A 14,369-nucleotide genomic window follows, 5' to 3' on the forward strand; every position below is an offset into this window, starting at 1 on the left:
ACACACTCCCGGGGACACCCTGTAAATACTGACACACTCACGGGGATTCCTTTTATATACTGTCACACTCCCAGCGAACCTCTGTAAATATTACTATACCACCGTAACCCCCTGTAAATACTGACACACTCCCGGGGACACCCTGTAAATACTGACACACTCCCGGGGATCCCCTTTAAATACGGACACACTCACAAGGACTCACTGTAAATACTGACACACTCCCAGCAAAACCCTGCAAATATTACCAAATTCCCGTGACCCCCCTGTACATACTGAAACACTCCCGGGGACCCCCTGTAAATAATGACACACTCCCGGGGAACTCCTGTAAATACTGGCACACTCCCGGGGACCCCCTGTAATTAATAACACACTCCCGGGGTCCCGCTGTAATTACTGACACACTCCCGCGGAACTCCTGTAAATAATGACACACTCCTGGGGAACTCCTGTAAATAATGACACACTCCCGGGGAACTCCTGTAAATAATGATACACTCCCGGGGAACTCCTGTAAATAATGACACACTCCCGGGGAACTCCTGTAAATACTGACACACTCCCGGGGACCCGCTGTAAATACTGACACACTCCCGGGGACTCCCTGTATATACTGACGCACTACCGGGGACCCCCTGTAAATACTGCCACACTCCCGGGGATCCCCTGTAAATACTGACACACTCCCGGGACCCCTGTAAATACTGGCACACTCCTGGGACGCCCTGTAAATACTGACACACTCCCGGGGACACCCTGTAAACACTGACACACTCATGGGGATTCCTTTTATATACTGTCACACTCCCAGCGAACCTCTGTAAATATCACTGTACCACCGTAACCCCCTGTAAATACTGACACACTCCCAGCAAACCCCTGCAAATATTACCAAATTCCCGTGACCCCCCTGTACATACTGAAACACTCCCGGGGACCGCGTGTAAATACTGGCACACTCCCGGGGACCCCCTGTAAATAATGACACACTCCCGGAGACCCCCTGTAAATAATGACACTCTCCCGGGGACCTCCTGTAAATACAGACACACTCCCGGGGACCACCTGTAAATACTGACACAGTCCCAGGGACCCCCTGTAAATACTATCACACTCCCAGGGACCCCCTGTAAATACTGACACACTCCCGGGGACCCCCTGTAAATACTGACACACTCCCGGGGAACTCCTGTAAATACTGACACACTCCCGGGGACCCCTGTAAATACTGACACACTCCCGGGGACCCCTGTAAATACTGACACACTCCCGGGTAATCCCCTGTAAATATAGACACACACCTGGGGACCCCCTATAAATACTGACACATTCCCAGGGACCCGCTCTAAATACTGACACACTGCCGGGGACCCCTGTAAATACAGACACACTCCCGGGGACGCCCTTTAAATACTGACAACTCCCAGGAACCCACTGTAAATACAGACAAACTCCCGAAGACCCCATGTAAATACTGACACACTCCCGGGGACCACTGTAAATACTGACACACTCCCGGGGACCTCCTCTAAATACTGACACACTCCCGGGAATCCCGTGTATATACTGACATACTCCCGGGACCCCCTGTAAATACTGACACACTCCCGGGAACTACTGTAAATACTGACACACTCCCGGGATCCCCTGTAAATACTGACACACTTCCCGGAACACCCTGTAAATACTGACACACTCCGGCACTCCTGTATATCCTGACGCACTCTCACGGACTCCCTGTAAATACTCCCACAGTGCCGGTGACATCCTGTAAATACTGACACACTCCCAGGGACACCCTGTAAGTATTGACACACTCCCAGGGTCCACCTGTACCACTGACACAATGCCAGGGACACACAGTAAATACTAAACATACCCGAGGACCCACTGTAAATACTGTCACACTCCCGGGGACCCCCTGTAAATACTGTCAAACTCCCGGGGACCCCCTGTAAATACAAACAAAGTCCCGAAGACCCCATGTAAATACTTGACGTACTCCCAGCAATCCCCTGTAAATATTATCAAATTCCCGGGACCCCCTGTAAATACTGACACACTCCCGGGGATCCCCTGTAAATACTGACACATTCCCGGGACCCCCTGTAAATACTGACACACTCCCGGGGACCTCAGTAAATACTGACACACTCCCAGGGACACCCTGTAAATACTGACACATACCCGGGGACCCGCTGTAAATACTGTCACACTCCCGGGGACCCCCTGTAAATACTGTCACACTCCCGGGGACCCCCTGTAAATACAAACAAACTCCCGAAGACCCCATGTAAATACTGACGTACTCCCAGCAACCCCCTGCAAATATTCTCAAATTCCCGTGACCCCCTGTAAATAATGACACACTCACGGGGACTCCCTGTTAATACTGACATACTGCCGGGGAACCCCTGTAAATATTGACACACTCTTGAGCACACCCTGTAAATACTGACACACTTCCGGGGACCCTGTGTAAACACTGTCACACTCCTCGGAACCGGCTGTAAATACTGACAAACAGCCGGGGACCACCAGTAAATGCTGACAAACACCCTGGGACCCCCTGTAAATAGTGACACATTCGAGCGGACCCCCTATAAAGACTGACACGCTCCTGGGGACACACTGTAAATACTGACAAACACCCGGGACACCCTGTAAATACTGACACACTCCCGGGAACACACTGTAATATTAACACACTCCCGGGGACCCTCTGTAAATGCCTAGACACTCCCGGGGACCCCACGTAAATACTGACACACTCCCAGCAACCCCCTGTAAATATTACCAAATTCCCGTGACCCCATGTAAATACTGACATACTGCCGCGGACCCCCTGTAAATATTGACACACTTGCGAGGACCTCCTATAAATACTGACACACTCCCAGAGATCTTTTGAAAATACTGATAAACTCCCAGGGACCCCCAGTAAATACTGACACACTCCCGGGGACACCCTGTAAATACTGACACTCTCCCGGGGACACCCGGTATAATCTGACACACTCACGGGGATTCCTTGTATATACTGTCACACTCCCAGCGAACCTCTGTAAATATCACCATACCACCGTAACCCCCTGTAAATATTACCAAATTCCCGTGACCCCCCTGTACATACTGATACACTCCCCGGGGACCCCCTGTAAATACTGACACACTCCCGGGGACCGCCTGTAAATACTGACACACTCCCGGGGACCGCCTGTAAATATTGACACACTCCCGGGCACCCCCTGTAAATACCGACATACACCATGGAACCCCCTGTAAATATTTACACACTCCCGGGTACTCCGTGTAAACATTGACACACTTCCATGGAGCTACTGAAAATACTGACACACTGCCGGGCACCCACTGTAAATAAGGACAGATTCCAAGCGACCCCCTGTAAATATTACCACACTTCTGTGACCCCCTGTAAATACTGACACACTCCTGGGGACCCCCTGTAAATACTGACACACTCCCTGGGGACCCCCTGTAAATACTGACACACTCCTGGGGACGCCCTGTAAATACTGACACACTCCCGGGGACGCCCTGTAAATACTGACACACTCCCAGGGACCCCCTGTAAATACTGACACACTCCTGGGGACGTCCTGTAAATACTGACACACTCCCGGGGACCCCCTGTAAAGACTGACACACTCCCTGGGGACCCCCTGTAAATACTGACACACTCCCGGGGATCCCCTGTAAATACTGATACACTCCCGGGGATCCCCTGTAAATACTGACACACTCCTGGGGACGCCCTGGAAATACTGACAGACTCCCGGGGACCCCCTGTAAATACTGACACACTCCCGGGGATCCCCTGTAAATACTGACACACACCCAACTACCCCGTAAATACTTCCACACTTCCGTGACCCACTGTAATTACTGACACACTCCCGGGGAACCCCTGTGAATACTTACACTCTACCGGGGACACCCTGTAAATATTGACACACTGCCAGGGGTCGCCTGTAAATAATGACACATCCTGGGGACCCCCTTTAAATACTGACACATTCCCGGGGACCCCCTGTAAATAATGACACGCTCCGGGGTCCCCTGTAAATATTACCCCTGTAAATATTACCACACTACCGTGACCCCCTGTAAATATTGGCATACTTAGGGGACCCCCTGTAAATACTGACACACTCCCGGGGATCCCCTGTAAATACTGACACACTCCCGGGGACCCCCTGTAAATACTGACACACTCCCGGGGACCCCATGTAAATACTGACACACTCCCGGGGACTCCCTGTAAATACTGACACGCTCCTGGGAACCCCCTGTGAATACTGACACACTCCCAGGGACTCCCTGTAAATACTGTTGCACACCCGGGGCCCCGTGTTAATACTGATACACTCCCAGGAAGCCCCTGTAAATACTGACACACTCCCAGGAAGCCCCTGTAAATACTGACACACTTCCAGGGACCTCATGCAAATATTGATGCACTCCTGGGGACCTCCCGTAAATAATGACACAATGCAGGGAATCAACTGTAAATACTGACACACACCCAGGTCCCCCGGTAAATACTGACTCAGTCTCGCGGAGGCATTGTTAATACTGACACACTCACAGGGACCTCACGTAAATACTGACACACACCCGGGGACCACCTGTAAATACTGACTCACACCCGGGTACTCCCTGTTAATACTGAAACGCTCCAGGAAACACACTGTAATACTGACACACTCACAGGGACCCCCTGTAAATACTGTCACACGCTCGGTGACACCTTGTAAATACTGACACACACCCGGGGACCCCCTGTAAATACTGACACAATCCCAGGGACATCCTGTAAATACTGACACACTATCAGACTATCAGACCCCAGGGCCTGATAGTCTGCATCCCAGAGTACTTAAGGAAGTGGCCCTAGAAATAGTGGATGCATTGGTGATCATTTTCAACCTGTCTATCGACTCTGGATCAGTTCCTATGGACTGGAGGGTAGCTAATGTAACACCACTTTTGAAAAAAGGAGGGAGAGAGAAAACGGGTAATTATAGACCGGTTAGCCTGACATCAGTAGTTGGGAAAAAGTTGGAATCAATTATTAAGGATGAACTGGCAGCGCATTTGGAAAGCAGTGACAGGATCGGTCCAAGTCAGCATGGATTTATGAAAGGGAAATCATGCTTGACAAATGTTCTAGAATTTTTTGAGGGTGTAACTAGTAGAGTGGACAAGGGAGAACCAGTGGATGTGGTGTATTTGGACTTTCAAAAGGCTTTTGACAAGGTCCCACACAAGAGATTAGTGTGCAAAATTAAAGCACATGGTATTGGGGTAATGTATTGATGTGGATAGAGAACTGGTCGGCAGACAGGAAGCAGAGAGTCGGGATAAATGGGTCCTTCTCAGAATGGCAGGCAGTGACAAGTGGAGTGCCGCAGGGCTCAATGCTGGGACCCCAGCTCTTTACAATATACATTAATGATTTAGACGAAGGAATTGAGTGTAATATCTCCAAGTTTGCAGATGACACTAAGCTGGGTGGCAGTGTAAGCTGTGAGGAGGATGTTAAGAGGCTGCAGGGTGACTTGGACAGATTAGGTGAGTGGCAGATGCAGTATAATGTCGATAAATGTGAGGTTATCACTTTGGTGGCAAAAACATGAAGGCAGAATATTATCTGAATGGTGACAGATTAGCAAAAGGGGAGGTGCAACGAGACCTGGGTGTCATGGTACATCAGTCATTGAAAGTTGACATGCAGGTACAGCAGGCGGTGAAAAAGGCAAATGGTATGTTGGCCTTCATAGCTAGGGGATTTGAGTATAGGAGCAGGGCGGTCTTTCTGCAGTTGTACAGGGCCTTAGTGAGGCCTCACCTGGAATATTGTGTTCAGTTTTGGTCTCCTAATATGAGAAAGGACGTTCTTGCTATTGAGGGTCTTGTGTATCTGTAAAGAATGTTCCGCCACCAGGGAGCTCATCCCCTGAAGAGCCAAGGGATCCCAGCATCCCTTGGGAGCACTGTATATAACCGGCCCCTAAAGCCTGTTCCTCACTCTGGAGTGTCTTATTAAAGACTGAGGTCACTGTTACTTTAACCTCCCTGTGTGCAGCCTCATCTGTGTTAGGAACACAATAACTGGCGACGAGAATACGAATCCAACGCAAAGATGCAGCAAACTGTGGGCATCCTGGAGAAGTTCTCGGAGGGGGAGGACTGGGAAGCCTATGTCGAACGGCTAGACCAGTACTTTGTAGCCAACGAGCTGGATAGAGAAGGAAACTCTGCAAAAAGGAGAGCGGTCCTCCTCACAGTCTGCAGGGCACCGACCTACAGCCTCAGGAAGAATCTTCCAGTGAAACCCACAGATAAGTCATATGAGGAGCAGTGTACACTGGTTCGGGAGCATCTTAACCCGAGGGAGAGCATGCTGATGGCAAGGTATCGGTTCTACACGTGCCAGCGATCTGAAAGTCAGGAAGTGGTGAGCTACATCGCCGAGCTAAGGCGACTTGCAGGACAATGTGAATTTGATGGCGACCTGGAGCAGATGCTCAGAGACTTTTTTTACTGGGCATTGGCCACGAGACCATCCTACGAAAACTTTTGACTGTAGAGACACTGACCCTCAGTAAGGCCATTGCAATAGCACAGGCGTTTATGTCCACCAGTGATAACACCAAACAAATCTCTCAGCACACAAGTACTAGCAATTTTCATAAATTAACTGGAACTGTGTTTGCGAGCAGAAATGTACAGGGCAGAATCCACAAGTCTGCAACTGCCAGCAGGCCTCAGGTGACCCAGATGACTCAGAGTCCCCAACAAAGGATGAATGCAAGGCAATTCACACCTTGTTGGCATTGTGGAGGCTTCCTTTCAGCCTATTCATGCCACTTCAAAGGGTATATTTGCAAGAGCTGTGGAACAATGGGACACCTCCAACAAGCTTGCAAACGAGCTGCAAGCTCTGCAAAACGTGCTAACCACCACGTGGCAGAGGAAGATCGGTCCATGGTGGATCAAAGCAATTTCGAGTCTCAGAGAGAGGAGGCAGATGCTGAAGTACGTGGGGTGCACACATTTTCGACGAAATGTCCACCTATAATGCTAAACGTTAAATTGAATGGCTTACCCGTAGCCATGGAACTGGACACTGACGCTAGCCAATCCATCATGATAAAAAGATGTTTAAGAGACTGTGGTGCAACAAGGCACTCAGACCAGCCCTGAGCCCCATCCACACGAAACTGAGAACGTACACCAAATGGCTTATCACTGTCCTGGGCAGCGCCATGGTCAAGGTCACCTACGAGGGCACGGTGCACGAACTGCCACTCTGGCTTGTCCCGGGCGATGGCCCCACACTGCTTGGAAGGAGCTGGCTGGGCAAAATCCACTGGAACTGGGATGACATCCGAACGCTATCACATGTCGATGAGGCCTCATGTACCCAGGTTCTTAACAAATTTCCTTCCCTTTTTGAGCCAGGTATTAGAAACTTTTCCGGGGCGAAGGTGCGGATCCACTTGGTCCCAGAGGTATGACCCATTCACCACAAGGCGCGAGCGGTACCTCACATGATGAGGGAGAGAGCGGAAATCGAGCTGGACAGGCTGCAACGCGAGGGCATCATCTCCCCAGTGGAATTCAGTGAGTGGGCCAGCCAGATTGTTTCAGTACTCAAAAGTGATGGCACGGTCAGGGTTTGCGGCGATTATAAAGTAACTATTAATCGTTTCTCGCTACAGGACCAATATCTGCTACCTAAGGCAGACGACCGATTTGCGACGCTGGCAGAAGGCAAGACGTTCACCAAGCTCGACTTGACTTCGGCCTACATGACGCAGGAGCTGGACGAGTCTTCGAAGGGTCTCACCTGCATCAACACGCACAAGGGACTGTTCATCTACAACAGATGCCCGTTTGGAATTCGGTCGGCTGCAGCGATCTTCCAGAAAAACATGGAGAGCCTACTCAAGTCGGTACCACGCACGGTGGTCTTTCAGGACAACATATTGGTCACGGGTCAGGACACCGCCGAGCACCTACAAAACCTGGAGGAGTTCCTCCAGCGACTGGATCGCGTAGGGCTGCGGCTGAAGAGGTCGAAATGCGTCTTCATGGCAACAGAAGTGGAGATTTTGGGGAGAAAGCGGCGGACGACATTCGGCCCACAGACGCCAAGACAGAGGCCACAGACGTCACGGAGCTGCGGTCGTTCCTGGGACACCTCAAATTTTGGTAACTTCCTACCGGGGTTAAGCACCCTCTTAGAGCCCCTGCATGTGTTGTTGCGCAATGGTGAGAACTGGGTATGGGGAAAAAAACAAGTAATTGTTTTGAGAAAGCCAGAAACATTTTATGCTCCAACAAGCTGCTTGTATTGTATAACCCGTGTAAAAGACTTGTGCTAGCATGTGACGCGTCGTCGTATGGAGTCGGGTGTGTATTACAACAAGCTAACGTTGCGGGGAAGTTGCAACCTGTCATCTATGCCTCCAGGAGCTTGTCTAAGGCCGAGAGAGCCTACAGCATGATTGAGAAAGAGGCATTAGCGTGTGTGTTCAGGGTAAAGAAAATGCATCAGTACCTGTTTGGCCTCAAATTTGAGCTGGAAACCGATCACAAGCCCCTCATATCCCTGTTCGCTGAAAACAAGGGGATAAATGCTCATGCGTCAGCCTGCATACAAAGGTGGGCACTCGCACTATCAGCGTATAACTATACCATCCGCCACAGGCCAGGCACCGAGAACTGTGCGGATGCTCTCAGTCGGCTACCATTGCCCACCACGGAGGTGGAAATGGCGCAGCCTGCAAACTTGTTGATGGTGGCGCAGCCCGCAGACTTGTCGATGGTCATGGAAGCGTTTGAAAATGATAAATCACCTGTCACAGCCCGCCAGATTAGGACTTGAACCAGCCAAGATCCTCTGCTGTCCCTAGTAAAGAACTGTGTACTGCATGCGAGCTGGGCCAGCATTCCTGTTGAAATGCAAGAGCTAATCAAGCCGTTCCAGCGGCGAAAGGACGAGCTGTCCATTCAGGCAGACTGCCTGTTGTGGAGTAACTGCGTAGTGTTACCCAAAAAGAGCAGGGATACGTTCATCTCGGATCTTCACAGCACACACCTGGTATAGTAATGATGAAAGCGATAGCCAGATCCCACGTGTGGTGGCCCAGTATCGACTCTGACTTAGAGACCTGTGTACGGCAATGCAGCGTATGTGCTCAGTTGAGCAACGCGCCCAGAGAGGCGCCACTAAGTTTGTGGTCCTGGCCCTCCAGACTATGGTCGAGGATCCATATCGACTATGCGGGCCCGTTTCTCGGTAAAATGTTCGTGGTGGTGGTGGATGCTTTTTCAAAATGGATTGAATGTGAAATAATGTCGGGAAGCACCGCCACCGCCACCATTGAAAGCCTGAGGACCATGTTTGCCACCCACGGCCTGCCTGACATACTGGTCAGTGACAACGGGCCATGTTTCACCAGTGCTGAATTTAAAGAATTCATGACCCGCAATGGGATCAAACATGTCACCTCGGCCCCGTTTAAACCAGCCTCCAATGGGCAGGCAGAGCAGGCAGTACAAACAGTCAAACAGAGCCTTAAACGAGTCACAGAAGGCTCACTCCAAAACCGCCTGTCCCGTGTACTGCTCAGCTACCGCACGAGACCCCACTCGCTCACAGGGGTACCCCCGGCTGAGCTACTCATGAAAAGGACACTTAAATCCAGACTCTCGCTGGTTCACCCCAACCTGCATGATCAGGTAGAGAGCAGGCGGCAGCAACAAAATATAAACGATGGTCACGCCACTGTGTCACGGGAAATTGATCTGAATGACCCTGTGTATGTGGATTTGGATCCATCGCGGGCACGGTGATAACTAAAGAAGGGAGTAGGGTGTTTGTAGTCAAACTAGACAATGGACAAATTTGCAGAAAGCACCTGGACCAAACGAGGCTGTGGTTCACAGACTGCCCTGAACAACCCACAGCAGACACCACCGTTTTCGAGCCCACAACACACACCCAAAGGATCAACGACACCACGCCGGACCAGGAAATCGAACACATCACGCCCAACAGCCCAGCAAGGCCAGGCTCACCCAGCAGCCCTGCAGGGCCAACAACACGCCAGCCCAGCGAGGGCACAGCCAACACACCAGAACAGACATTTGTACCGAGGCGGTCCACCAGGGAAAGAAAGGCTCCCGACCGCCTCACCTTGTAAATAGTTTTCACTTTGACTTTGGGGGGGGAGTGATGTTGTGTATCTGTAAAGCATGCACTCCCATGTTCCGCCACCAGGGAGCTCATCCCCTGAAGTCCCTAGGGATCCCAGCATCCCTTGGGAGCACTGTATATAAGCCGGCCCCTAAGGCCTGTTCCTCACTCTGGAGTGTCTTATTAAAGACTGAGGTCACTGTTACTTTAACCTCCCTGTGTGCAGCCTCATTTGTGTTAGGAACACAATAGAGGCAGTGCAGCGAAGGTTCACCAGACTGATTCCTGGGATGTCAAGACTGACATATGAGGGGAGACTGGCTCGACTGGGCCTGTATTCACTGGAGTTTAGAAGAATGAGTGGGGATCTCTTAAAAACATGTAAAATTCTGACGGGACTGGAGAGGTTAGATGCAGGAAGAATGTTCCCGATGTTGGGGAAGTCCAGAAAAAGTGGTCACAGTCTAAGGATAAGGGGTAAGCCATTTAGGACTGATTTGAGGAGAAACTTCTTCACTCAGAGAGTTGTTAACCTGTGGAATTCTTTACCGCAGAGAGTTGTTGAAGCCAGTTCGTTAGATATATTCAAGAGGGACTTAGATATGGCCCTGATGGCTAAAGGGATCAAGGGGTATGGAGAGAAAGCAGGAAAGGGGTACTGAGGTGAATGATCAACCATGATCTTATTGAATGGTGGTGCAGGCTCGAAGGGCCAAATGGCCTACTCCTGCACCTATTTTCTATGTTTCTATGTTTCTATATTTCTATATGTATCCCGTGCTGTACCTGCCCTGGGAATGTTTGATGGGGCAGTGTAGAGGGAGCTTTATTCTATATCTAACCCCGTGCTGTACCTGCCCTGGGAGTGTTTGATGGGACAGTATAGAGGGAGCTTTACTCTGTATCTAACCCCCTGTACCTGCCCTGGGAGTATTTGATGGGACAGTGTAGAGGAAGCTTTACTCTGTATCTAACCCCCTGTACCTGCCCTGGGAGTGTTTGATGGGACAGTGTAGAGGGAGCTTTACTCTGTATCTAACCCCCTGCACCTGCCCTGGGAGTGTTTGATGGGACAGTGTAGAGGGAGCTTTACTCTGTATCTAACCCCGTGCTGTACCTGCTCTGGGAGTGTTTGATGGGACGGTGTAGAGGGAGCTTTACTCTGTATCTAACCCGTGCTGTACCTGCCCTGGGAGTGTTTGATGGGACGGTGTAGAGGGAGCTTTACTCTGTATCTAACCCGTGCTGCACCTGCCCTGGGAGTGTTTGATGGGACAGTGTAGAGGGAGCTTTACTCTGTATCTAAACCCCTGTACCTGCCCTGGGAGTGTTTGATGGGACAGTGTAGAGGGAGCTTTACTCTGTATCTAACCCCCTGCACCTGCCCTGGGAGTGTTTGATGGGACGGTGTAGAGGGAGCTTTACTCTGTATCTAACCCGTGCTGTACCTGCCCTGGGAGTGTTTGATGGGATAGTGTAGAGGGAGCTTTACTCTGTATCTAACCCGTGCTGTACCTGCCCTGGGAGTGTTTGATGGGATAGTGCAGAGGGAGCTTTACTCTGTATCTAACCCGTGCTGTACCTGCCCTGGGTGGGTTTGATGCCGACACTAGGTGGAGATAGCCTTTAACCCTCCGTGGTCTCGAACGTTCGAGCACGACGTCCATCGCCTACCCCCGCCCAGAAAGAAATAAATGTCGAGGTGGGGGGGGATCCGGAGCGGGGGCGGGGGTGGGGCTGACGACACACACACGGGAGGAGAGCACAGACAGGTTACGTTGTACCGCTCGGTTACCTTTGGTGAGGCGAACAAAGACAAGGTTATACACGGGGACTCACCGGAGAAAGCACGTCTCCATCGTAGCGACGGATGGGGTTGGGCTTTCTCCGGTACGCAGGCTCCTGGTACGTCCTGTGTTGTCTCCTCCTCCTCTTCTTGTCCTCTCTCTGCCGTATGCGCATCAATTGCACCCTCCGCTGTCGCCTGCTGATAATTACTGGGAAAGGGAAGGGGAGGGGTGATGGCGGGGCGGTAAGAAAAGAAAATGGAGGTGGGGGTCAATCAGACTCACGTTCTCGGCCGACGCGAGCGCACACGTGTCGCGGCGTTTACCCGGGCTGCCATTTTGTCCCGACACCGCCGCACCGCCAAGGATTCCCCCGCGGATTTGCCCCCCCCCCCCTCCGCACTTCGCCTTCCCTTCCCAGAACCCATAAAAGCACGGTCGTCGGGGCACGTTGAATTTCTGGAACTTTCCAACATTATTGGCAGTGTGGCGGCCCGCTGAGCTGAGCCAAACCGCAATTGCAATAATGTATAATACACTGCGTGACCTGTACCTTGTACAATATGATCAAAACTGCCAATCTGTGTGGTAAATCCGATCTTGCACCATTTTCTCCAATCAGATTGTTGGAACCACGACAAGTAGGTGAAAAGCAGAGAAGTCTTGCTCCAGTTATACAGGGTATTGGGTGAGGCCACACCTGGAATACTGCGTGCAGTTTTGGTTTCCATATTTACGAAAGGATATACTTGCTTTGGAGGCAGTTCAGAGAAGGTTCACTCTGTTGATTCCGAGGATGAGGGAGTTGGCTGATGAGGATAGGTTGAGTAGGTTGGGCCTCTACTCATTGGAATTCAGAAGAATGAGAGGTGATCCTATCGAATTATGAGGAGGCTTGACAAGGTGGATGCAGAGAGGATGTTTCCACTGATGGGGGAGACTAGAACTAGCGGTCATGATCTTAGTACAAGGGGCCACCTATTTAAAGCTGAGATGAGGAGAAATTTCTTCTCTCAGAGGGTTGTAAATCTGTGGAATTCACTGCCTCAGAGAGCTGTGGAAGCTGGGTCATTGAATATATTTAAGACAGAGTTTCTTAACAGGTAAGGGAATAAGGGGTTATGGGGAGCGGGCAGGGAAGTGGAGCTGAGTCCATGATCGGATCAGCCATGATCGTATTAAATGGCGGAGCAGGCTCGAGGGACCGTATGGCCCACTCCTGCTCCTATTTCTTATGTTCGTATGTTCTTATAAATAGGGCTATATCACTTAAGGTTAAGATGGACAAGGAAGATGCCACAGCTCAATTTGATGCCAAGCAGGGGAGTTAGCCCCATGCCCCAGCCAACACCTATCCTTCACTCTACTACAGGTTGAAACTCCCTCATCCGGAACCCTCGGGACCTGGCCTGTTGCGGATAAGGGGTTGTTTTCCGGATGAGGGGCGGGACAGGTACTGAGCAAGGGGATATCGGGGCTGGCTGGCTTGGGGCTGGGAGTGTGGCAGAGAGATCGTGGGGGAAGAGGCGGGGTGAGGGGCGGGCGGGGGAACGTTGGATCGCGGAGTCAGGCCAGCGATTGCAGGAGTCGGCAGCGAGGAAGGACTTTAATTTATTCATGTCGCAGTTCCGCTCCTATTGAGCCACCCGGTGGCCGGGGATGGTTCTGGACAAGGGGTGGTTCCGGATCAGGGAGGTTCTGGATCAGGGAGGTTCAACATCTACCAAAAATGGTCCGAAAATGGCAACGTCTCCAGAGACGTACGATGTGCGCACGCGCCCTGCGAGGCCTTCGCGGGTACCGGTTTCTGCAATCTGTCAAAATCACACGCATCCCCGAGAGAAGGGGCTCCGACTCCTGGGCTACTTGCTTAACTCATGCCCGGCGAATGTGCTTTCAAACTCTTACGCCTGGTAAAAGCAGGCGTATAGCTTACTTTTACCAGCGTGAGAGTTTTAAAGCATAGAAAAATGGAATTTAATCAATAACTTTTATATTAAAACCCTATCCATTCAGGTAATTTATTTTTAATCCTATTAAAGCACATTAAAAAAAACATTTTTTTCTAAAACATTTAATTACATTCAATTTCAATTAATTTTAAGAATGTGAGGTTTTTTTTTAATATATTGTGTTGCGTTTCGGTGTTTTAGGGGGTTATTCTCATTGATCGTAACGGGAGTTCATACAAACGGAGTTCCCATTATTAACAATGAGAATACTAGATGTTCATTGGTGGTCCCAAAGCAAGCGCTCTACTCGGAACTCCTTCACGGCGAGTGAGTCAAAGGTGGGCAGAGGAAACGCTTTAAGGACACCCTCAAAGCCTCCTTCATAAAATGCAACAT

The 14,369-nt window shown here is 50.7% G+C and overlaps 1 protein-coding gene across 12 annotated transcripts in view; it reads right to left on the reverse strand.

The window, feature by feature from the left end:
- Window positions 1–14,369, reverse strand: part of tmem198ab (transmembrane protein 198ab) — a 235,954-nt gene that overhangs the window by 35,733 nt on the left and 185,852 nt on the right. For 11 of the 12 annotated variants that reach the window (XM_070875186.1, XM_070875191.1, XM_070875184.1 and 8 more), the window contains one exon: window positions 12,074–12,231. In XM_070875186.1, coding sequence (XP_070731287.1) covers window positions 12,074–12,231 — 158 coding nt within the window. Of the gene's footprint in view, window positions 1–12,029; window positions 12,232–14,369 lie in introns of all 12 variants that reach the window. The other variant, XM_070875192.1, reaches the window with a different exon arrangement.

Source organism: Pristiophorus japonicus, chromosome 3 (assembly GCF_044704955.1).
Source record: "Pristiophorus japonicus isolate sPriJap1 chromosome 3, sPriJap1.hap1, whole genome shotgun sequence".
Taxonomy (NCBI): domain Eukaryota; kingdom Metazoa; phylum Chordata; class Chondrichthyes; family Pristiophoridae; genus Pristiophorus; species Pristiophorus japonicus.